The following is a 24108-nucleotide window of genomic DNA, read 5'->3' on the forward strand; positions in this document are numbered from 1 at the left end:
CGCTAGACAGGAAAATTGGCCTAGTGTCTCCTCCTTCAATGTGAAAGCAGATTGATTCTTTACAAGACACTGGAAGAACAGAGAGGCCCTTCAAAAGGCCTTGGGTGCAGGGGACCTGGTTACAAACTGATCCATTGTAAAGTAGGGATTCCTTGGAATCTTACTGGGTCCCCCTCCCCCCCCCAAAAAGGATCTGCCCTTCTTTGAAAGACAGGTTGCCCATTGCCACGGATCTTCTGCTGGAGTGTACCACTGGAAAAAGAGTGTTGGGTACATTCTAAACATGTTGCGCCCTCTGTTGCGCCCATAAGACTCACCAACACACTGAGTGTGTGCTGTAGAATGTGTCCCAGAATCCTCTGCTATATACAAAAAATGTTAAGAAGGGAGCCAGGCAGGGTGTCAGACACTGTTAATTAACCACTTACTGATGGTTGTTAATTAACCACTTACTGTTTGATCCCAGTTGAATATTCTCTGCAGGGAAGAATGCCCCCGAGCAGGTGAGAACTTCAGTCTTTTATTTTACAAAGGCGCTGTTTGCCAGTCCGGTCAAGAGTCGGAGCTTCATGCTACCCTCCCCCAGCCCTGCAGCAGTGGCGGGTGTGGGGGCAAGCTTAGCGGTAGAGCACATCTCCTCCTCCTGGCTGCCTATCGCTGCAGGTATCTCCTGGCAGAAAGAACTATCTGCTGCCTGCTCGGCTGAACTGCCTCGAAAAACTTAAATGTTGTCTTTAAAGTTTCTTTTCGTCCATTTCAAACGATGGCAAAATTAACTAATTTTGTTTTTATAGTTAGTGTAAGTATCAAACATGCCCTGACCTGGATAGCCCAGGTGAGCCGGATCTCGTCAGATCTCAGAAGCTAAGCAGGGTCAGCCTTGGTCAATAATTGGATGGGAGACCTCGAATGAAGACGAGGGTTGCAGAGGCAGGCAATGGCAAAACACCTCTGTTGGACTTTTGCCTTGAAAACCCTACCAAGAGTCGCCATAAGTCAGCTATGAGTTGACAGCACTCTCCACCGCCAAGTATCCTTTTATATAAAAGGCAAGCCATGTTGCCAACAACTCACTTTTTATTCCGGTAAACCTGCACAGGAGCACCAGGATAAGTCGTTGGCAACATGGCCTCCGGAGACCGTGGCAGCAGGAAGGCCAGGCAAGGCAGTGTGTCCCTTCAGAGGTCCCGAGGCAGTTGCGGAGGTGGCAGGGAGGCCCGGGACATCGCATCCCTCCCAACCGTTTGCTAGAGCCCGTTGCATTTTTTCATGCAACAGGCTTCGTTGCTAGTCAAACATATGATTAAAGCATATTTTTGTTCTAAATAAAGTTACATCTTAAAGAAACTTAACTGTTGTTTAACAACATTTGACTTGTTAGTAGTCCAAAACTTTCCCCTCTGGCCAGAAGCCCAGCCTAGGTTTCTTGTTAGGCCTTTCAAATCATTGTTGAAAGAATTCCCTAAAAGATCAAATTTGGGGGCAAGAAATTGCACTGCTAGCTCCTTCCCCTCTAGTCCTTTTTGGCCAGGGCAGCAGAGAGCTGAGAGAAGGCGCAGGTTTTGGTTTCCTGTCTCCTAACATTTTAAATGTTTTTCTCTGTCCAGGTTTAAGTTCCAGGCCGTGATTGACGGCCGACGGTTCCCGCCAGCAGAAGCAGGCAGCAAAAAGCTGGCAAAGCAGGAAGCTGCTGCAAACGCCATGAAGATCCTCCTGCATGAAGCTGAGCACGAGGGGGAAGACGGCCTGGAGTTGCACAAGCCCTTCTATGAGGAGAGCTCCCTCGACGAAGCCGAGGAGGTGGGGAGAGGCGCTGGGTGGGCGGCGGGACTGCCAGAGGGTTGGACGGGAAACCGAGGCAGAGTGCGACGGGAAATTCCTCATCTTGCAAAATATGCAGCTCAGCTAGTCAGCCCATGGGAGGTAGTTGTGAATTTCCTGCATTGTGCAGGGGATTGGGCTAGATGACCCCGGAGATCCCTTCCCTGATTCTGTGGTTGGAATCCAAAGCCCGGCTCCCCGTTACTCAGCAAATGTTCCTGAACCCTAAGAACCTGTGAAAGTCCTGGCTAGAACTGGCCATGAGTGCATCAAGCCCAGCATTCTGTTTTGAAGAATGCATGTGCTGCCTCTCTGGGGACCTTTTGAGGCAGTTCACAAAATAAAAAACAAGAACAGCCAGCATAAAAATTACCGATATAAAACCAAGCCCAGAAGTCCACAGAGGGTGTAAAAACTGTAGGAAGCGATTTCCAGCAGCCTTAAATGTTGTTCGTAAAACAGCCTTCAGGCTGAGAAGCAGGGCATAAAAATAACAGCTCAGAAAGGAGGAACGCCTTGGTTTTCAGCGGTGGCTAGCCTGGTGTTTTTAGGAAGTCTATAAGCCAGACATAACCCACCCACCCCTCCAGTAACTGGTGCTCTGACCTGGATAGCTCAGGTGAGCCAGATCCCGTCCTATCTCCGAAGCTAAGCAGGGTCAGCCTTGGTTAGTAATTGGATGGGAGACCTCCATAGAAGACCAGGGTTGCAGAGGCAGGAAATGGCAAACCTCCTCTGTTCGTCTCTTGCCATGAAAACCCCAACAGGGGTCGCCATAAGTCAGCTATATCTTGACGGCACGCTCTACCACCAGTAACTGGTACTAAGAGAGGGGCTCCGTCTAAACCTGGAGGTTCCATTTAGCCTTTGTTTATCTTCCATGAATCGTGTGTCGTTCCCTGTTAAAGGCATTTACACCATTGACCATTGCCACAATTTGGTTGTGTGTTGTGCAAGGAAGGGCTTCACTCCCTGTCCGTAATCTGTTTCAGTCGGGATCGCGTGGGCCCTCTGCCCTCCACCAAATGTCAGTGTCACACTTTTCATCTGCCAGGCCCCAAACCGTAAGAGGTTGGATGGGCTCAAGAGGCCATCCTCCATCTTGCCTCTCTCGTGATGACCGTACACTGGTAGCCTCCTTCCTGTTCTGGAACATCCCTGGGGCCGATTCCGCACACGTTGGATAATGCACTTGGATTTTTTTGTTCCGCACACCAAAAAATCCGTTCCAAATGATCTATAAAGAGGATTGGAAGTGCATTATCCAACGTGTGCGGAATCACTCTGGGATTCCTTGGAAGCTTGCTGAAGGTTCCTCATGGATCACGGGAAATAAGTGTTTTCCTGAATGACGTCTTCCCCGCCACCCTCCCCTAGAGGGGCCAGTTTGAGGCAATCTGTGGTCTGCTCAGAGTTCACGCAGGGAGGTGGGAGTGCTTGACCGGTGCTCCTTATGAACCAAGAGTGTCCTTTAGAACATTTCCCCAAATCCTCTGCCCTACCCTAGATTTCTGTGGCAGACAAGTCAATAGGGGAAGCGTTCCCTTAAGACAGAAATTGCTTCGACTTCTGGTAAACATGCCAGTATATGATGCGAAAGTAAAACACACAGAGGCTTCTTCGCCACACAAACAAAAACCAATACAAACGGAACAAACCGTACGTGAAGGGAAAATGATCAAATCAGTCTATAACTCAAGCAATAAACCAAGCTGTCAGTCGAAATATATATTAAATACTGCGAAGAGCACGATATCAAACTTATTTGGGAAAGTACAGATAAGACACATTTAAAGCATACATTCACAAATGGGACGCCGCTCTAGAACAACAATTTAAAGGTACGGTTCCATCCACAAAATCAACAGTCGCTGGAAAAAGTTAGTCCAGAGTAAACGAGGTAAGTGAAAAGGATGTACCGTAAAGCAAATAGATAGTCCTCTTTTTCAAGTCGTGGTTTATTGCTAGAGTTATAGATTGATTTGATTATTTCCCCTTCACGTACGGTTTGTTCCGTTTGTATTGGGTTTTTTGGTGGTTTTTTTGTAGTCTACGATGCGGGCTTGGAAAATGTCCTTCCAGGTAGGAGAGGCAAGGGGAGAGGTTTCAGGCAGTGATCCGCCTGTTGCCTGATCCTTCCTGCCTCTCCAAAAGATCAGGATAAACGGTCTCCCCATCATTTTCCACCATGGACTGCGGTGCTTGGGCAGGAGCTCGTCCCATTTGTATTGTTCTGCACTCGGTAGCCGCTTAGAATTCACATGAATCAAAGCTAGCCTCTGTATCGGTCGCCGCGTTCTTCCGCTGTCCCTCTTCAACTCTTCTTTCTCTAACCCCGGCACAGGCTGAGGAAGTGGAGCCGGAGCCTTCCGCCACGCCACAGCAAAACCAGCTCTCTGGAAAGAACCCGGTCAGCGCGTTGATGGAATACGCCCAGAAGTCGGGGAGTGCCTGTGAATTCCAGCTGCTCTCTCAGGAGGGTCCCCCCCATGACCCCAAGTAGGACTTGGGTTAACTACTTTCTTCCTGGTGTAACTGAAGCTTGCCCTGGGGGCCTATCTCAAGCAAAATGCTTATTTCTTTCCCCCCCCCAAAGGTTTATACCCCCACCTTTTGATCAGGTGATCATCAAGGTGGTTACAGTAGAGCAAAATTATCAGAGAGCCAGTTTGGTGCAGAGGTTAAGAGTGGGGGTCTCTAATCTGGAGAGAGGGGTTTGATTCCCCACTCCTCCACTTGTAGCCAGCTTCTAGGAGCTCTCTCAGCCCCACCCACCTCACAGGGTATTTGTTGTTGTGGGGATAATGATAATATACTCTGTAAACCGCTCTGAGGGGGTGTTAAGTCATCCTGAAGGGCGGTATATAAACCGAGTGTTGTTATATTGTTATAGGAGCGTGAGGCCAGGCGGAGCTTAGTCCCTGGCTCATCTCTCTGCAGGAGAGCAGGAGGAGGTGGGGTGTCACTGGTGAAACCTCTCCCCCCCCTGCTGCTGCTAGTATCCTTGGGGGGGCATAGAGAGCCGTGGGGAAGTAGGACCCCCACACGCACGCTGATGCTGCCAAGCGGCACTGGTGGCGGTTCTTAAACTTCTTGAAGCGAGACACACTTCTGAACTTCAGGGCCCACCCCTTGAATGCCTCGGGCTGCCAGCAGCGTGGGTTTGGGAGGCTACACCCATTGCCTCGAGCTACCCGGAGACAGCTAAGCCCCTGGGGATGAAGGAGGAGCCCCAGAGGCTGCCTGCTGTGCCCCTGTATGAATTGCTGCTCCGCAGTCACCTGATCAGCTTCCCCTGGTGGCAGGCGGTCATGCCATTTCGCTGCTGTTCACCTACATCGGAGCTGGAACCCACTTTGGGGGCAGAGCCCGTGGCTTGCGAACCGATGGATAAACTAGCAAGACCTTTAGGGTGGGGCAGGCTTGATTGGAATATGACTGAGTCTGCTAGGTGTGCGGGGCCTTGCGGGGCACTTGCCGGTGAGAATCCCGCCACCCGGTGTCGGGACACGGAGGTCTAGTTTCACTACCTCCCCAGGGGAGTCTCTGAATGCAGCGCTTTACTTTTCTCACAAGAAGAAAACACGAACCCTTTGCTTGTATGGAAGGAAGTAAAGGGAGGTGCATTTGACACCACATTGGGGTACGGTCTGGAATTAGTCCCTGTCCCCATTGACTCCCCAGCCACTGAGAACAGTATCTGCTCTTACCCACCCTGACCCCACCCCTTCAGCACGGCTCCTGCTTCTTGGGCACAGCAGAGCATGATGGGAAGTTGGGAACTGGTACAGACGGAGTCTTGAATCGCTGGTGGTTAGAATTCCAGTGGTACGCCAAGTGCTGCCCATAGTACAAATGCTGCACTGACCCTTTCCAGCAGGATTTGGGTTGAAAGATGAGGACAGCGACATCAGGGCGGGAGGGGCTGAGATGTCCTTTTCTGCATCTGTCTGCCTTTCTGCAGCCGCTGCTCGTTACGCATACGGCTGCTTTCTGAATTCTGTCTCTCAACGGCCTCTGTTCAGATTCAAATACTGCGTGAAGGTGGGCGACTGTGTTTTCCCTGCCGTGGTGTCCAACAGCAAGAAGGGCGCGAAGCAGATGGCGGCTGAGGTTGCCATGAAAGGTCTCTCGGGGGACACCAGCGGCTCATTGGAACAGGTAGCTAGATCTCCTCTCCTGTTCGTTGGTGTTTCTTCCCAGCCTGCTGTGCTGCTCCTTACAAATGAGCATCTCTCTCTCGCTCTGTTTCTCTGTGTCTGTCTGTCTCTCTGCCTCTCTGTCGCTCTCTGTTTTGCTTGACTTTTAGGTAGAGGCCCAGGGTGATCCGCCATCGGAAGTCTTAAGTGGCCAGACTCTGAATTTGGATGAGGCGAAGGCTGCGAGCGCAAAGGGCGTCGGAGAGCTGATCAAGTACCTGAATTCCAACCCAGTCAGTGGCTTGTTGGAATATGCCCGGGCCAACGGTTTTGCCGCTGAATTCAAGCTGATCAAACAGACCGGGCCGCCCCATGATCCTAAGTGAGTCATCTGTGCTGTCTTGTGGAATTTAGAAATCATGTTGTGAGCTGCATCTGGCCCAACGCTTGGCCCCTCTAACTGAAAGCGGCTCTCCAGGTGCATGGGCACTGGCCTCTCCCAGCTGTGCTCCCCAGGATAATTTTTACTCGGGGTAATAGGGCTTAAATATATGGACTTCTCCTTTCAGAGCGTGAGCTCTGTCACTGAACTGTGGGTCTGTACAAAAAAGGATTAGGCCCCCAACGACAGCATAGGGCTTGAATCCCCAAATTTAGTAAAACCGCCCCTCTAGCCACAGCTAAACCCCATTGATCTTTTAAAAACAACACAAATAATTGTTTTGCAATGGGTACTCTGATTACATTATGTGGTTTCAGCGTTTTTCTGCTGTGGTTATACTAGTTGCATAATCTCCCCCCCCCCCACACACACACACACTTTTAAGATTTTTTTGTTCTGTTTTTCTTGTTCTGGAATAGCCAGAATAGGTGGCTTTAAGGGCAACAATTTAAAGCCGCCTCCTCTCCGGAGACTCCTGTTCAGCTGCCCTCTGATTTCTGAGATTTCCCCAGGAATCTTTTGTGTGATATCAAGCGCAGCTGTGCAAGGCCAAGTATTGGGGGGTAAATGGCCAGGGTTTTTTTAGCTCATGGTGCGTGTTGCTCCGGATACCAAGACGTCCCACTTTAGCTCACTGACACTCTGCAGGCCAGCGGAATGCCAGCAACGCCGTCTCCATTGCACTGAGCTGGGGGTGTAGAATGGATTGTCTCCTTGACGTGTGCCAGTTAGCCGTCAGTTTATGCTAGTTCCTCACCTCCACTGGGATGGAAAGGTAAAGGCTAGCAGAGGAATTGCATGGAGGGGCCGGTATCACTGTTGAAAAAGATAGGCGATGTTAACAAACAGATCCTTCTGAGCTTTTAAGTCAAGCCAGCTGGGAATACAAAATTACTCGGCTTGTGGAGCACCTGGGAGACAGCAGCGTGTACCTGGAGCATTGCACTTGGGAAGCTGGGTTGCATGCAGTATCTGCTGAGCTGGCCTGCTGGAGTTGGCTGCAGCTAATGCCTCTACCAGCCTTCATGTGTCTTTCCCTGGACACCTTTTTGGGTCTCCACCCCGGGGAGGGGGGGCATGATGGAGCCATGCCACCCGGCACTTCTCAGGGAGCCTCTTAGTCCAGCTCCCGCCAACTCTAACCTCTTACTCCCACCCCCTCCAGCAGCGCAAATTGGTGAATTTCAGCCTTCTGCCTGATGTCCTTAGCTCTTCTCTCCCCCTTTGGACAGGTTCATCTTCCAAGCCAAAGTGGGCGGCCGCTGGTTCCCAGCCGTCACGGCACACAGCAAGAAGCAGGGCAAGCAGGAGGCAGCTGACGCCGCGCTCCGGGTTCTGATTGGGGAGACGGAGAAAGCCGAACACCTTGAAGGGATGACTATCGCAGAGGTTTGTCTCCCCCGCCCGTAGCCCTCGGATATTCCTGACGTGTCCTTTGAAAGTCCCTCGTGGTTCTTCCCTCCCCTGCTCTCCTGATGTTTTTTTTCCCCATGATCAGCATCTAGGCTTGAAATGCCTGGTCGGCGCAGGGGGTCTGATTTAACTCCCGGGTGCAATTGGCTTCGTTAGCAGTCTCATTCCCAGTGGCTGGGTCAAGCGTTGTCGGCTTCTCTTCTTTCCCCCCATCCTTAATGGGTTGGCTGTCCTACATCTAAAGCTTTCTGATTGGGGATGTGATGGTTCCTGGGCCTGTTACTAATACGTGTCTGTTTCCCACGTTTTTGGATTTGCTTGCAATTTAAACATCTTGGTTTCCCCAGAGGAATCGGTGAGTTGTAATTTGACGCAGGTGGTGAGAGTTCTCTGTTAGAAAGCCACGGCCTGCTGTGCAGAACTGTAGCGCTCAGGGGAGAGGGAATGTTTGCTAAAGCAGGCTCTGCCTTCCACAATGCCTCTGCATCTTTGCCTGGGTTCTTGTGACCTGAAAGTGAAGATGTGGGCGCTCCTCCTTTGGAGGTTTTCAAGCAGAGGCAAGACAGCCATCTGACAGCAATGCTGATTCTATGAACCCAGGCAGATCATGAGAGGGAGGGCAGGAAGGGTTACATCGGGGCTTAGTTCTCGTGGCCCCTTCTTACATGCCCAGGGTAAGGCTGATCTCTACTTTGGGGTCAGGAAGCAATTTTCCCCAGGCCAGTTTAGCTAGGGATCGTAACGGTGTTTTGCCATCTTCTGGGCATGGAGCAGGGATCACTGGGTGTGTGTGTGGGAGGGGGGAGATAGTTGTGAATTTCCTACATCGTGCAGGGGGGTGGACTAGATGACCCTGGAGATCCCTTCCAACTCTGTGATTCTACTAGCAACAAAGCCCTTTTTGTGAAAAAATGCAAGAGGCTCTAGCAAATGGTTGGGAGGGGTGCACTGCGTGTGGGCCTCCCTACCGCCTCCGTGACTTTGGGACCTCTGGCCATGCCATCAGGTTTTCCCACCGTGGCGGCAGCCTCTGGAGGGATGCACCGCCTCTCTGAGCTTTCCTGCCGCAGCCTCTGGAGGGACGCACCACTTCGCCGGGTCTTCCCATCACTGTGGCCACCGGAGACCATGTTTCCAACGACTCCTTTTTTATCCCGGTGTTCCTGCGCAGGCACACCAGGATTAAGAGTCGTCCGCAACACGGCTTGCCTTTTATATAATAGGATGATTCTTAAATATGGAGTCCCAGTGTTGACATTTTTTCTCCACTTCCTGTATTATTCCTTTGCTTTCATGTTCCCTCTGCCGTGCTGTTGATAACTATGAATTGCTATGAGGTGTCACAACGGCTGCCGATACAACTGATCACTTTTAAAGAAAGATCAGTTAAAGAACAACTGAATACATCTGTTTGGCTTGCTAGTTGGGCAGCCAAAAGTGAAGCCTCTGTTTTGAGATGGAGAATTTATACTTTCTTTCTCAGAGCATCACCGTTCTATTCTACGCTGCTTTCAACAAAATTGCATTTCTTCCCTCGGGCAAGCCTAATTTCCCTGGCAATAAAAGGAGGCCTGAATAAAAACGCGTTTTGGAATTGAGTGTACCTTTATGTATTTATTTGTTTATTTATTTATAGTCCCCTTTTCTCACTGAGACTCAAGGCGGTTTACACAGTGTGAGAGTAGTACAGTCAGTATCCAGGGCATTTCCATAAATAATGCCATAAGGTAAATAATTACAAGTTTACAAAGACATAACATTAGCAAGAATCCAGTACAGAGTTGAAGAAATGCTGAAACAGAACACAAGCAATTCTAGGACTGACATTAGACAACATGAAGCCCAGGTAGCTCATAGGAGCACATGCTTAAAGCAGCAGATAGTACGTAAGGCAACATAGTGGTGAAATCTGAGACCCCCTCCCTACAATATAAAAGCAAAGACTGGAATTTGCCAAGAATCTGAACGAGCTTGCTAACGCCACATTCATTCTGCACAGGAGGGCTTTTTCCTCAGATAGGAGGGCTATGCTGTAAAGAAGTGGCCTCAAAGAGATGCCTCAGTAAAGGGATAGGAACTATAGACTTTACTACTACGTACTGTCTGTTTCAGGATGTATGATCCTACCGAGTAGTTCTGCGTTGTTTAATATAACAGGCTTAGAATTGCGTGTGCTTCATTTCAGCATTTCTTCCAACGCTGCGTTGAATTTTTGCTGGTTTTAAACCTTTGCAATTTGGTATTCACGTGCCCCATAACATTGGTTATTGAAATGTCTTTGAAATCGAGTGTCCTGACTGTGTAATCCACCTCGAGACTCAGCAGGAAAGGCTGTCTATCAATAATGTAAATAAATAGAACAAACCGTAAACGTACAGCCCTGGGTCTGCTTCCAGTTCCTAGACACAGGGAACAGATCTTGCTGTTCATTTCCCCTCTGCAGCATTTTCTTGTCCGTTATTAAAAGTGTGATGTAGCGATTAAGAGTGCTGAACTAGAATTGGGGGGACCTCGGTTCTGTTCGTCCGCCTTGTGCCGCGAAATTCACGGAGGACCTTGTACCAGACTCTCTCGTGGCTCTTGCGAACCTTCTCAGGGGTGATGTGAGGGTGAAATGGGGCCCTGAGCCCCTTAGAGGAACGCTGGGATACAAACCTTCTAGATCAGGGTTTCCCTGTAGGCACCATGGCACCCGCCAGCACCTTTCCCGATGCCCACCAAATGTCCTTGGAAAATTGGAGGGGCCGCGCAGGGCACCTGCCCAGCAGGGCTTCTGATTGGCCGCCAGAGATCGGATTGGCTGCACAGATCGAAACACCGTTTCGGTGGCAGCTGCCACCACATGGTTGGATTTGGCCTCTCGCTCCTCTTCCCCCAGTATGAAGAGTTACTCCTCTTTTCTGCTGCACTTGGACTTCCTGTGTGGGGAGGCTGTGCCTTCCACAAGGGCCATTTTGTGGTTGACTCTTTGTCTACACAACGGCTGTTTTGTGGCTGCGCCCACCACCCTGCATCAGAATTCCAAAGGTGCTCACGGGCTCAGAGAGCTGGGGCTCCCCTTTGCCAGGTAAGACAGCAGAGCACCCGAAGATCATTTTTTTAAATGTATGGGATACAATTGAAATCCCACAAATCAGAAAAGACCTCATTGGCAATCTCTTGGTTGTGGCAAAGAACTTGCTGGCTTTATATTGGAAATCCAAAATAATCCCCACAAAAGATAAATGCTTAGAAAAAATTGGGGATCACTATGTACAAGAAAAAATATATGATAAATTATATCAAACTGAACATTACGCAAGGGAAACTGATTTTATGGCAAAATGGCAACCATTTATTGAATTTATTTCTATCACAGATCAGCATCCTCCCAAACATTTACTTTTTGTTACTCAAGATTGAAGTAATAGCTCCCAAAGAAGATCTAGTTATATGAACCTTAACAAAGCTGACTTATTGACTATTATCTGTTATCCTTGTTTCTTGTTCAAAGCTATAACCAATCGTGATTAAGTATTCCTGTACATAATTGTATATAGTTAACTGTTATTTTGTTGTTCTTTGTTAACTCTGTTCACTGATTTTAATATGTTAATAAAAATATTACTTAAAAAAAAAAAAAAGACAGCAGAGCAAAAAAACCCTAACAACACCCAGCTTTGTGGCTTCCGTTTCTTTGCAACTCCTGTAATCTGTTCATGTCAAGCTGCTTATGTTTTCTTTCTGCGGCGTTTCGTAATTGTATTCAGATCTTATGTTTGTTTTCAAATTTCTGCAGTCCATGCCCTGTTGTGTTGTTTGTCGAGTGTCCCACCTGTTGATCATACCGACTTGCGCTGTGTAATCCACTTTGAGTCTCATTGAGAAAGGTGGACTGTAAAGAACATAAATAAATAACACGGAGGGTAGGCGTAGCGCTGTGCGAGTCTTCCTCCTTGAGTCTTTTTGCACACGCTTCCTGTCTAGCGTTCCTTGCATAGTTAAGGCCCTTGTTCTCCTTCGTTGTTTTCCCCACGGCAGCTCCCCGTCAGCGGAAGCACCCTGCACGACCAGATCGCCATGCTGAGCCACCAGCGTTTCAACACGCTCACGGCTCGCATCCAGCACAGCCTGCTTGGGCGCAAGATCCTGGCCGCCATCATCATGCGGAAAGGGCAGGAGGGTCTGGGCGTCGTGGTCAGCATCGGGACAGGTAGGAGAGCCCGCAGAGTGCGTTGCAGCCGCATGCTGATGTGCCTCTGCTGCCCCTACGGGCGTGAAGCCTCGAGGATGAGTTTCCTGACAGCTCTCTTTGTTTGCCCGCCAGGCAATCGCTGTGTGAAAGGGGAGGAGCTGAGCCTGAAGGGGGAGACGGTGAACGATTGTCACGCAGAGATCATTTCCAGAAGGGGCTTCATACGGTGAGGAGGGGCGGGTAGCGATGGGGGAGTCGTTGGGACCCATCGGGGCTAAGTGAGGCTTTCCAGCAAGCTGCTCGGTCCCGATTGAAGGCGGAGGGCACCAGCCCCTTCGTCGGGTCAATAGTCCCAGGAACCAGCCTACTTTGCAGAGCAGTCATGTCACTAAGAACATAGGAAGCGATAATGATGTGTCTGTGTACAGCAAGGCCTCGTGCCGCGCCTGGAATGCAGTCCAAAAAAAGCAGTGCTGTGTGAAACAGCACGGCTATATTGGGGACAATAACAACAACAACATTCGATTTATATACCGCCCTTCAGGACAACTTAACGCCCACTCAGAGCAGTTTACAAAGTGTGTTATTGAGGCGTGACTGACCCAAGGTCAGCCAGTTGGCTTCAAGCGGAAGAGTGGAGTTCTCCAGATTAGAGTCCTGCCGCTCATAACCACTGCACCAAACTGACTCTCAGGAATGTGTTCACAGCATCCCATTTATGTATGACTCCCTTAGACGGGCTGAGCATCCGTTTGGCCACGTTTGTCAGGCTCAGGAATGCCGGTGGGATGTGCCAGACCCTACCGGGGCAGCCCTCTGTCACTTCCAGGTAATCCCCTTCCCACATAGAGGAGTGGAGAATGCCCTCAAGTCAGACTTGACTTACAGCGACCCCTGGTGGGGTTTTCATGGCAAGAGACGAACAGAGGCGGTTTGCCATTGCCTGCCTCTGCAACCCTGGTCTTCATTGGAGGTCTCCCGTCCAATTACTAACCAAGGCCAACCCTGCTTAGCTTCTGAGATGATGATAATCTCCAGGTCAGGGTTCTCCCACATAAGAGGTCTTTAACAGATTTAACCAGCTGAGGGGCAACAGGGCCAGTGGGGCAGTCTCGCCGTGCTGAGGCTGCATGTTGGGAGTCCTGCGGCGCCCATCGAGGCCTCATTCCTCTGCCAGGTTGGTCTTTCATAGACTTCTGACATGGGTGGGGGAGATTAGGAAGTAGCGTGGCATCACCACTGGCGGATCAGCCACTTTCTAACCAAATCAGACATCTCTGAAAGACCTGCATGGCTTCTGTAAGGAGCTGGTAGGGCTGATGAGGAAGACTGTCTCAGGAGGAAGACTCAGGGTGGAGGGGGAACTAGAGGTTTCCCAGCACGCTTCAGGACAGGAGCCGAACTGAGCCCCGCCCCAACTACAGAGTGCTGTAACAGAACGGCGCTATAGGAAGCTGTGTTGTCTTAGGTTTTTTATGCACCCAAAGCATTTTACGTGTACAGTCTTAGTACCCTGACAACGATTCTGCAAGGTAGGCCAGTATTGTTGTAACATAAATAAATATTGTCGGGGGTGGATGGGGAGCTGAGTCTGCGAGAGAGTGCTTTGCCATGTCCCAGTGAGTTCAAGACAGAGTTGAGATTTGGGGTTCTGGGGTTCTTTTCCAGGTTTCTATACAGTGAGCTCATGAAGTATGACCCCTCTGCCCCCGAAGACAGCATCTTTGAGCCAGCAGAAGACGACAAGCTGAAGATCAAAGCTGACATCACCTTCCACCTCTATATCAGGTCTGTACCAACCGCAGCGGGGCCTTGTCAGTAGCTGCACCTTCAGATAGTTGGGGAGGGACGTCTCCAGAGAACGCATTCTCAATAATAGCAGCCTGATTCTGGAATAACTTTCCCAAACATGTCCAGGAGGCACCTTCACGTTCAGGTTGGCTTTCTTGTTTGTTAGTCATTCCTCTTCTTGCTGCTTTGCCTTTTAATTTTAATTATTTTACATTTAGATTTTTTTAAAAAAAAATCCCCTTGTGGAATTTGTGTGCCACTTTGAACTGGAAAAGCAGCCCACAAATACCTTTAAAAACAATTCATAGTGTGAGGCTGAGGGCTGAAGGTACGGGCAGAGAGTAAGCAGACAGAGGAGTGGCAGAAGCGAAAGGGCGAAGGATTTTGAAATATAATGAGCCGAATTGGTTACCTGCAGGACTTGGTAGGCATGAATTATCTGGTCCGCATTCATTCACAGCAACCCTGTGTTGGTAAGTTAGGCCGAGATGCCAAGGGTCATCCATTCACCATGGAGCGGGGAACTAAACCCCAGTCTCCTCCGCCCGTCCTGTCATTCTACACTCCCCCTGCCCCAAACTGTTGTCAAGTCTGGGCAAGGTTAAAGTCGGGGTGTAATTGTTTAGAAGAGCAAAACCTGCTCTGAATATGATAATATGGGTGCAGAGTTCATGTTCTTGAGCCACCTCTGCTTGAGGCATGTTTCTGGTTCTCATGGTTGTGGCGTCATGCTTAAACGTGCGTGTGCGATGCTGTTCAGGACACGGAAGCAGCAGGAGTCGGACGAGGTCTCTGTTCATCGGCAGAAGCATTGGTGCCCTGCAGCGCTCGTTTGCCTCTTCCTGTCGCAGACAAATGCCCAAGACAGTCGCATGATACCTTTCGAACACCTGCTGAAATATCACACAATAGCCAGCAATTTGCCTTTAATTACGGGTTGGAGCCCAACTAAATGCCTCTAATACGGATTGGAGCCAGAAAGGCTGGGAAAATTTCTTCCACTTCCCTCTTTTTGCTGCAAGACCCTCAATCTGCCCCTTATCCTTTTCCTCCGGGAACATCATTTCAGGGACGTCAGTGGGCTGCAGGGCCAGAGTGGTGGCGGCGGCAGGAAAGTTGCACTGCACTGACGAAAGTGCTTTGCACGAGCAGAAAATTTAGTCTGGATCGAACTCTGTGTTTTGAATCTTCCTATGGCCCGGTGTCTTCGTCATGGCAAGACAGAAGCAGAATGGCCCTAATAGCCATTCCTCAGTGAAGAATTTTAGCAGGCGGCTGCTGTTTCTCCCGCTGAGCAGGGAGCATACACTGCCTGCCTTGTAGCCAAGATCTGCAGGTCCCTTCCAGCCCTATGATTCTATGGGGCTGGAGGCTCCTTCCAACCTCTTCCAGTTCTGCCTCCTTCTGCGGCACGGTCTTTGGCTCAGCTGGGACCCCATGTTTCTCGTTTTGCTTTTTTTCCAGCACGGCGCCTTGTGGGGATGGGGCCCTCTTCGACAAGTCTTGCACTGACCAGGCGAACACAGAGGGGGACGGCCCTCATCAGCCCCTGTTTGAAAACCCCAAGCAGGGGAAATTGCGCACCAAGGTGGAAAACGGTGAGAGCCGCAAGAGCCGGACCCTGCTGATTGCTTTGGGCAGGCCTTGCTTGTATCTGCAGTCAAGTTGGAGTTGGTGTCCTAGAAACTGCAAATTCGTATTTGAAAGGGGGGAAAAGAACAAGTTTCCTCGTTCTTTGGGATGTAAAGCATTGATAGTTTGGGATGAAACTTGTCCTTGATTGTCAGCTTTACAGGATACTTTTCTGGTTTCTTGGCAGGTGACTGCCCCTCCAGCACAATTAGCTAGGGGTGCGCGCTTCAGGTTTCCGATTCGGGTTTTTAACCCAAATCAGGCACGATTTGGAAAGATTCGGGATTTCCTGAAGCAAAGCTTTCTGAAGCGATTCAGGTCGCTTCAGGGGCCTGGGGTTAAGTTTAAAGGGCCCTTTCACAAGTGGCAGGAAAGGGCCCTTTAAACTGTCCCATTCTCTACCTTACCCCCCACCCCACCCCCCACTTACCAGGCGGGCACCGTTAATTTCAAAATGTAACTGGAAAAGAATCCTCAAGACTGGGACTGAATATCCCTGGATATAAACAAGTTTTAACTTTTGTCATGTAGTGGAAGTAACTCGCTGTAGCCACCATAGTAGAATGCCATGATAATTACTGCAAGAACAGAAAATGCAAACATAGGGCTTAAAGAAGGATTTTCTCACAGACTTCGAGCAGCCCTGACCAATGAGATTGAATTGTATAGATTCTCTAACATCATCCCATGCTTGAATGAAATCCTTTCTGTCGGTGCTTTTATTTCCAACAAATATACCGGATGGTACATTTTTACATGGTGGCAAACTTCAAAATGTATGTTGTTAAAGCTATAAGACAATCGGCTTAATAAGGAAGTGTGTATTGTACATTCCTCACCAAAGACTTCTTTGTAAATTAATAATCAGTCATAGGATAAGAGGGTAGATCCTCTTACGGATTGAAAATTGGCTAAACGGCAGGAAGCCAAGTAGAGGAACAGATGGGCAGTTCTGGCGATTGTTAGGAAGGAAACTGAAAATAAAGCAGCCAGTATTGTAATAACTCTGTAGAGAGCTACGGTGTGGCCTCATTTGCAATGCTGTGACCAGTTCTGGTTTCTGAATCCCCGAAAAGTTATTTCAAAACTGGGACAAGACGGCAACCAAGACAATTAAGGGGTTGGAACACCTTGCCCAAGAGAGCCCGGAGCTTTCCAGTTTAGAAGAAAGACAACTGGGAAGGGGCGTGAGATGCGTTAATAAAATGATGCACGGAGTGGAGTAAGTAAGCTCCTTTCCCTCTCCCGCAGTACTCGGCCAGTTTGGTGTAGTGGTTAAGAGCAGCAGGACTCTCATCTGGAGAGCCAGGTTTGATTCCCCACTCCTCCACTTGAAGCCAGCTGGGTGGCCTTGGGTCAGTCTCAGCTCTCTCAGAGCTCTCTCAGCCCCACCCACCTCACAGGGTGTTTTGTTGTGGGGATAATAATGACATACTTTGTAAACCACTCTGAGTGGGCATTAAGTTGTCCTGAAGGGCGGTATATAAATCGACTGTTATTATAGGCCTTGGAGCACCCTGTGAAGCTGACAGGCAACAGATTCAGGAGGAAGTGCTTCTTTAATTGGCTGGTAACTGTGAAATTCTCTCCCAGCAGACAGAGTGAGGTCCACTAACTTTAAAAAGGGGATTAGGCAGATTTCATAGGGGAGAGGTCTATCAAAGCCTTGCTGGGCAGCTGCTCAGCCGCTGTGTTAAACAGGACGCTGGACGAGACGGTGCTTCCGGTCTGATCCAGCAATGCCGTACTTAATACTCTAAACTTTTGTGGGTGGTAACAGTGTTTGATTTTGCTTTTAAAACAGGCGAAGGCACCATCCCAGTGGAATCCAGCGATATCGTGCCAACGTGGGACGGGATCCAGCACGGCGAGCGCCTCCGCACCATGTCCTGCAGCGACAAAATCCTTCGCTGGAACGTGCTGGGCCTGCAGGGGGCGCTGCTCTCGCACTTCATGCAGCCGGTCTATCTCCGCTCTGTCACACTCGGTAGGAAGCCCCTCCAGCCCACCAATGTGCTTGGGACCTTTCTACCTCTTGGGTCATGGCTATGAAACAAAGAACTTTTTCTTACTGTGGGAGGAACCGTTTAATTTATTTGATTTTTACCCACCCTTGCCACATGCGAGCTCAGGGCTGGTTACAACAACATAGTAACGATAAAACAATTTAAAATACAATGCATAGAAGTAAAAACAGTCACACGATCGAGTTAAAACCAGGTTACCCAAGATGGCTAACAGTGTTCACAATACACCCCGGCATTCGAAATGTTACGGGCTAGGGCAGGCAGATGACCTATGATATCGATAACTGGTGTACCACAGATCACAGCGGGGGGAGCAATAGGTCAGTTCGCCCAAGCCTGAGTCACAGTTATAGGCCTGGTGGAACATCTCCGTCTTACAGGCCCTGCGGAACTGTAACAAGTCCCGCAGGGCCCTAGTTTCATTGGAGAGGGAGTTCCACCAGGGCCAAGGCCAAAAAGGCCCTAGCTCTGGTTGAGGCTAGGCGAACGTCCCTGGGGCCAGTTACCACCAGAAGGTGTTCATCAGCAGAACAAAGAACCCTCTGGGGAACATAGGGCGAGAGGCAGTCCCACAGGTATGTTGATCCCAGTCCGTTAACCAAGGAAAGGCACAGAGGTGTAGTCCATAAGGAACCGCCGCCTTTCTTGACCCAGAAGTAATTGGTCAAAACCATGTGGCTCTTCCGTTGCAGTCCTGCCAAGCGTGGGGTGCAGAGGTCTGTGACCCCAAGGCTGGCTAAGCGGCTGCCGTCTCCCTCTGGAATGCCGCCTCTGCGCCCTCAGTTTTTTCTTTTTTTACACTCTCCAGGCTACCTGTACAGCCAAGGTCACCTGACGCGCGCCATCTGCTGCCGCATGTCGAGAGATGGCAGCACGTTCCAGGCAGGACTCCCGGAGCCGTATATTGTCAACCACCCAGAGGTACGTCCCTCGCTCAGCCTCCACCTCTCACCTTTCCCAAACAGGTTCCGTGTCTGTTTGGTCTTACTGGGTTATGTAGTGTGCCCTGTCCTGAAGACTTCGTACTGGTAACAAAGGGTGGTTTTTTTCTTTTTGCTAAAGACCACAACGAAAACCACAGCATGATAGTTACAATTGCCATTGCTTTTTCCGCAAATGAGAGGATCGTTATCAGAAGCCTAATCAGAAACCTAGTTCCTGGTGCCTTTGGTTTGAATGCCCCTCTCCTCCTCCCGTTCCCAAAATCTGGGGCTGGAAATCAAGTAGAAACACATTGTTATGTTAGCTTGATAATAGTCCAGGATGGTGATTTTGTGGCAGGAGAGGATTAGAGGAGTCAGTGTGGTGTAGTGGTTAGAGCACTGAACCAGGACTTTGGAGAAGTGGATTCAGGACCCTACTCACCTAATGATCTTTAGGCTGAACCTTGGGGTAGGTGCCATCTCTCAGAGTCTCTCTACACAAGACATTTTACATGAGGATGCTCAAGTGTAGAGAAATGGAATGTTAGCTGGGAAGCATAGTTTAAAAAGACAGAGCCTGCGGAGATCACTCCTCCAAGTGTTTGTTAATTTTACCTTCACCTCCCAGATGGGGAGGTGAAATTGACAGAGCTTTCCAGGAGGTGGAGATGAAATTAACAAACCCTCTGAGGAGCAATCTCCACTGGCTCTGTCTTTTTAAACCACCCTCCTGTAGAGAGGTGAAATCGACAGAGCTTTCTGGGAGGCAAAGATGAAATTAAGAACCCTCGAGCAATCTCCACCAGCTCTGTTTTTAAACTACGCTTCCCAGCTAACAGTGAGACTCTCTGTCTCTATCTCATGGGGCGTTAGTGAGGAAGGTAGAGCCATGCCCACCACCTCAGGTTTCTGGATGGAAGGGCAAGATAAATATGTCCTCCACAGATTCTGCTAGTGGCAAATCTTGCTCTTTGGTCCCCCCCATTTTACTTGGGAAGAATATGCATGTGACCTTACCTGCATGGCGCTTAGTCCCACACTGGAGGATGCTGCTCCACTGAGTGAGAGGACAGAGGGGTTGCGGCTGTATGGCAAGGCACATGCTATGCGCGGAGGACGCTGTTTCCACCCCATGTAAATAAAGCGGAGCAGATGCTTTGCTGGTTTTCTCCCTGATGTCTCCAGTTGAGGGTCTTGGGCACGAAGGAAAACCTTTCACAGCCCAAGATTCTGAAGAGCTCCTGCCTGTCAGAGTACCTGACGCTGAGCTCGGCGAGCCGCCAGTCCTCGATGGAAAGCCTGTGTGTCACAGTCATACCTATTTCGTACACAGAAGGTCCGTTGGCTTCTTAGATCTCAGGAGGTTCCCCCTTATGAACACCGGAAGTCTGCCTTGGTCGAAGCTCACGTCACCCATTCTGTCCGTCTCTGGCAATGCAGGTTGGCCGAGTCAGCGTCTACGACTCCGCGAGGCAGACGGGGAAAACGAAGGAGTCCAGCGTCAACTGGAGCCTGCCTGATGACACCGACGTAGAAGTCCTAGATGGTACAAAAGGCAAAGTAGATGGGTAAGGGAGACTTGGAAAGGCTGGCGCCTAAGCCTCAGTGGAGCAAGCACAGGGGAGGCCCTGCCGTGGGAAGGCGGGGGGGTTTGAGGTAGACTTTTAACTGCTTCGATGGTCAAGGTTCAGCCCCGCACTAAAACGGTTACTCTTAACCAAAACCAAAAGACCGATAGAAGCGAAAGAGGTGGCCGTAGTTGAGGATCCAGGATACACATTTTGCGTGCGAAAGGTCTCAGGTTTCTCCCCAGCTCCAGGACCTCAAGTGGTGGGTGCTTTGAAAGATCCGTCTCTGCCTGCAGCCCAGGGGAGCTCTTGTCAGTCACAGTAGATAATACTCCGCTTAGATGAGCCAGTGCTGCCGGGCAGCTCTGTGCGTTCATTTGGGTGTTGGGAGAGCCCAGAGGGGAACTACCTGCTGCTGCATGTGGTGTAAAAAAAGTGTGTTGTTTTTACGGTTTAATTTTTGAATTGTAAGCTGTCTTGAGCCACACAAGGAAAAGGAGAATTACAAATATTTAAATTAAAAAACGCATCTCTGCATGAGTCCCAGATCTGGACTTTCGCTGCCTATGGAGGTGATTCTGCTGCTGCGTCTCGTGTGATTGGGGTGCTCCCAGGGCAGTAGATGTGGCAGAATCGCCTCCTCACCTTGTGAGGAGTTAGCCTGTGGTATCTCTGCATGAGTTGCCTCTTGGAGCTTAGCTCCTTCCAGTTGGGAAGCACAGGCGGCAGAAATAATCCATGCAGGTGAGCTCCTCCCTGTGCAAAATACCTGCCCTCAGAAAGTCCCAGGTTGACTCTTTGACCTTTTCTATGAAAAAGATTTCTGGTCGCTGGGCAAGAAGGGCGAGAGGCACAGCTGATCGTAGTGGGCAACGCTGAGACAAATGAAACGGCTGTCAGGGTTATGACGGGGTGAATTGTAGCCCCGTGTCCTTTTCTTAATAGAAAGTGAGGGTGCTGCTGGGATCTCCCACCTTCCATGGTGACACAATATTTCTTAGTGCTGGTTACTTCCTCTATGGAAGGGTTCACCTGCCATATGAAACAGAAAATTTGATTTCTTCTTCAGTGTGTGAGAATTGACAGTCTTGGGCTGTGGCTAGCGCTGATCCTTGGCAGGCTTTCTTTGCATGCAGTTGGCTTCTTGAAGCAATCTCAGTGCTACTGTAAGATTTGAATCCAGTGGCTCCTTAGAGACTAACGAGATTTTCAGAGTGTAAGCCTTCGAGAGTCAGAGCTTCCTTCTTCAGAGACGAGTAGGAATATCCCACTTTTGGCTGGGATATGAAGACTCGGGGCTCTCCCTTCCTACTCGTCTCTGAAGAAGGGAGCTCTGACTCTCGCAGGCTTACACTCTAAAAATCTTGTTGGTCTCTAAGGTGGATTCAAATCCTACTGTTTTACTGCAGACACGCTCGGCTACCCACCTAGCAACGCTACTGTGCCACGCACTCCCTCTTGCCCTCCCAGCCGTATTTTCCTTGTCGGGATTCTACATGCCCGGTTATGCCGGGTTTCATTTCCGTTCCCAACCTCCAAGATCTCGAAGACTCTTCCCCTTTCTTCGCAGACCAAAACTGGATGTCTCCCGGGTCTCCAAGAGGAACCTCTTCGTGCTGTTCCAGGAGCTGTGTGCCAAGATGGATCGCAAGGCCCTGCAGAACTTGACGGTGTACTCGGAGGCCAAGGACGCGGCGTTCACATACCAGGGTGCCAAGCGGAGCTTCTTCTGGGCGTTGCAGGAGATGGGCTACGGCAGCTGGATCTGTAAACCGCAGGAGGAGAAGACCTTCGGTCCGTCCGAAGTCTAGCGAGCTGTGCAGGAGTTGGGGTTTCTTTTCTGGCTGGGGGTGGGGGGCTGGGAGAAGGGATTTTTTTAATTTTGTTTTGTTTTTTTAATGGAAGCAGGAATGTTAATTTAGGGTTAATGAATTTCCTGAGGCCTTCCTTCCTTCCTGTTAAATCGACAGCACGTTTTAAACTCCATTGGGCGGGAGAGGGGGTTTGTCCCTCATTTCCCCCCTTAATTCCCCTTTGGCGAATATTGCAAAGGCACGTGTGCTCACGAGAGAGAGATCAGGAGATCCACCAGCATCCACATATGTTGCCCAAGTCCCAGTCCCTCCTCAGGAGGCTGCCCCTCATTCCATCTCGCCAGCTCACAGCCTTCCCGGGAAAAGCCCCCTTTTAAACGTCCCTTTGAGCCGAGAATTGGTTTCCCGCTGCTTGAGACGCCCGTTCTTTTCTGCAGCCGCCGCTCTCTTCTCGCAGCACCTTCCCTGGCGCGTACGGAGATTTCCCCTCTTAGTCAAGTTGGACCGTGATGCAGAGCTCCCCTTGGGACTTCACCTCTTGCACCTGCCATATTTGCAGCCCCTGGGGCTGCGGGGTCACACTGGCATTTTTACCTCCTTGAAACAAGGCTGAGGCTAATTCCCAGCTTGCCCCAGACACCTCGCCCAGCCTTCCCGCAGAGTTTCTTCTGCCGCTAAGTTCAAGCTGTTTCCCTTCTCTTTCCCAGACTTCCTCCTGCTCCCTTTTGGGTTCCAGGTGTGCGCAGCAGCTGCTTTGCTTATTTTTAGCTAACTAACCAGGGCAGCTGCCTCTTTCCCTTACTTTATTTTTAACATAGAAGGCTGTGACATTAAATTTGTCAATCGACTGCAAATCCTGCGCGCTCCTTCCTTCCCTGTTGTCCTATTCGGCTGAGCCTCTGTGTCAAAAAGGATCTGGGGAGCCTTAAGCTATCTGGTGATCCTGTCGTGCTTAAGAGCCGCGTCGCCAAAAGAGGGGAAGGGTGTGTTGGGGACTGGGTGGGATATCGGGGCAGTTGAGATGCGTCCACAAACTACCTGGCACCTGGTGTTCAGAATCAGCCGTCCTGATCAGGTGACTGAAAGCTGGTCTGCCTCCAGGGAACGAGCACTCCGGTCAGCTCAGGGCTATGCTGTTTCTCCCTGACTCGGAGCACCTCCGTAGAAAAAGGGGGCCTTGGTGAGCGGGCTCTCTCCCCATCTAGGGCAAAAGGGCCTCGGAGGATCCCTTGTCCTGCAACGAGACTGTGAAAAACTTTGGGGTTCGGTGAAACCGTTTTAAGTCCAGCTCATACAAACAGAAGCTGAGCTGGTCTATTTGGAGTTGCACCGCTTTGTGCTACGGGGGAATGGCTGAATGTATCCATGGTGTGTGTGTGGCGGGGTGGGGAGGGTTCCCTTGCTCGTAGAAAACATTTAAGTTGGGAAGAAGGCCAGAGTGAAGCCAGTCTTGCTAGGGGTTCCTTTTTAAATGTTTAAGGAATTTGTTTTGCATTCAGTCCAGTAACCCCCCCCCCCCAACTCCATAGTCGGAAATGGTACAGTCCGGAAGGTTCCCTCTGAAAATTAAAAAAGAGGCTACGGAGATGAAAAGCGACGCTTCCAAGATGTAGTCCCACCCAGCCCTCGAGGCATCCAGGTTGGCTCGTGGCTAGAAATGGCTGCACCGTGAGCGCGCTCTTCTTGGCATCCCTCCCACTTGAAGCGGTTCCAAGCAGTCCAGTCTGGGGGCTCAGCAAGTGAAGGGTTCCAGACCTCCAATCCGAGAGAATCCCCTCCCCATTCGTCTCCTTCCTCCCATCACCATGTCCGGCTCAGCTGGCGAGTTACTGTTATGCAAAATGTTTTTCTACCACGTGGCAGCCTCTTTCTCCCCCTCCCCTTTTTTGGGTTTTGTTTCCTCCTCCCTCTCCTCTCCTTCCGAGCTCCCCCTACCCTCCAGCTCTCACTTCTCCCATGCCGTTCGTCGCCCTCCCTAGTTGCAGAGGCTCTAGCTAGCAGATCAAAAAACAGATGTAAATTTATCCGTGGCAAATCTGTGCCCTCCTTTGCCGCCGCCGCCGCCACCACCATCGTAATTCAGGTTTGGTTTTGTTTTGTTTCCCTTTTTTTGTAAGTCTGCTTTTAAGTGTCCCTCTAGATCCCATCGTTTGACAATTTGATGTCATCACATTCCGCCTGAAATAAACAAAAAATTTCTGTAACTGGTCGCCCTGGCGTGGTTCTTTGAGGCGTGCTTGCTGCGTAATTCCCCTGAGCTAAATAAAAGCTCTTTGGGCAGGATCCAGGGAGCCTTCTTCTAGTGCGAGAGGCATGCCACCATTAGTGGGAGAGATCCGTAGGAGACAGTCCAAGGTTTGCTAA

General features: G+C 50.1%; 1 protein-coding gene across 5 annotated transcripts in view; it reads left to right on the forward strand.

Annotated features, from left to right (window-relative positions):
* ADAR (adenosine deaminase RNA specific) overlaps window positions 1–23948 on the forward strand; it is a 57522-nt gene extending 33574 nt beyond the window's left edge. For all 5 annotated transcript variants that reach the window (XM_054994618.1, XM_054994644.1, XM_054994626.1 and 2 more), the window contains exons 3-15: window positions 1608–1800; window positions 4166–4320; window positions 5847–5982; window positions 6131–6342; window positions 7635–7791; window positions 11836–12007; window positions 12122–12215; window positions 13658–13777; window positions 15245–15378; window positions 17217–17399; window positions 18248–18360; window positions 19803–19930; window positions 21501–23948. In XM_054994618.1, coding sequence (XP_054850593.1) covers window positions 1608–1800; window positions 4166–4320; window positions 5847–5982; window positions 6131–6342; window positions 7635–7791; window positions 11836–12007; window positions 12122–12215; window positions 13658–13777; window positions 15245–15378; window positions 17217–17399; window positions 18248–18360; window positions 19803–19930; window positions 21501–21741 — 2038 coding nt within the window. In that variant the 3' untranslated portion in view covers window positions 21742–23948. The remainder of the gene's footprint in view (window positions 1–1607; window positions 1801–4165; window positions 4321–5846; window positions 5983–6130; window positions 6343–7634; window positions 7792–11835; window positions 12008–12121; window positions 12216–13657; window positions 13778–15244; window positions 15379–17216; window positions 17400–18247; window positions 18361–19802; window positions 19931–21500) is intronic.
* Window positions 23949–24108: the final 160 nt, after the last annotated feature.

Source organism: Eublepharis macularius, chromosome 1 (assembly GCF_028583425.1).
Source record: "Eublepharis macularius isolate TG4126 chromosome 1, MPM_Emac_v1.0, whole genome shotgun sequence".
Taxonomy (NCBI): domain Eukaryota; kingdom Metazoa; phylum Chordata; class Lepidosauria; order Squamata; family Eublepharidae; genus Eublepharis; species Eublepharis macularius.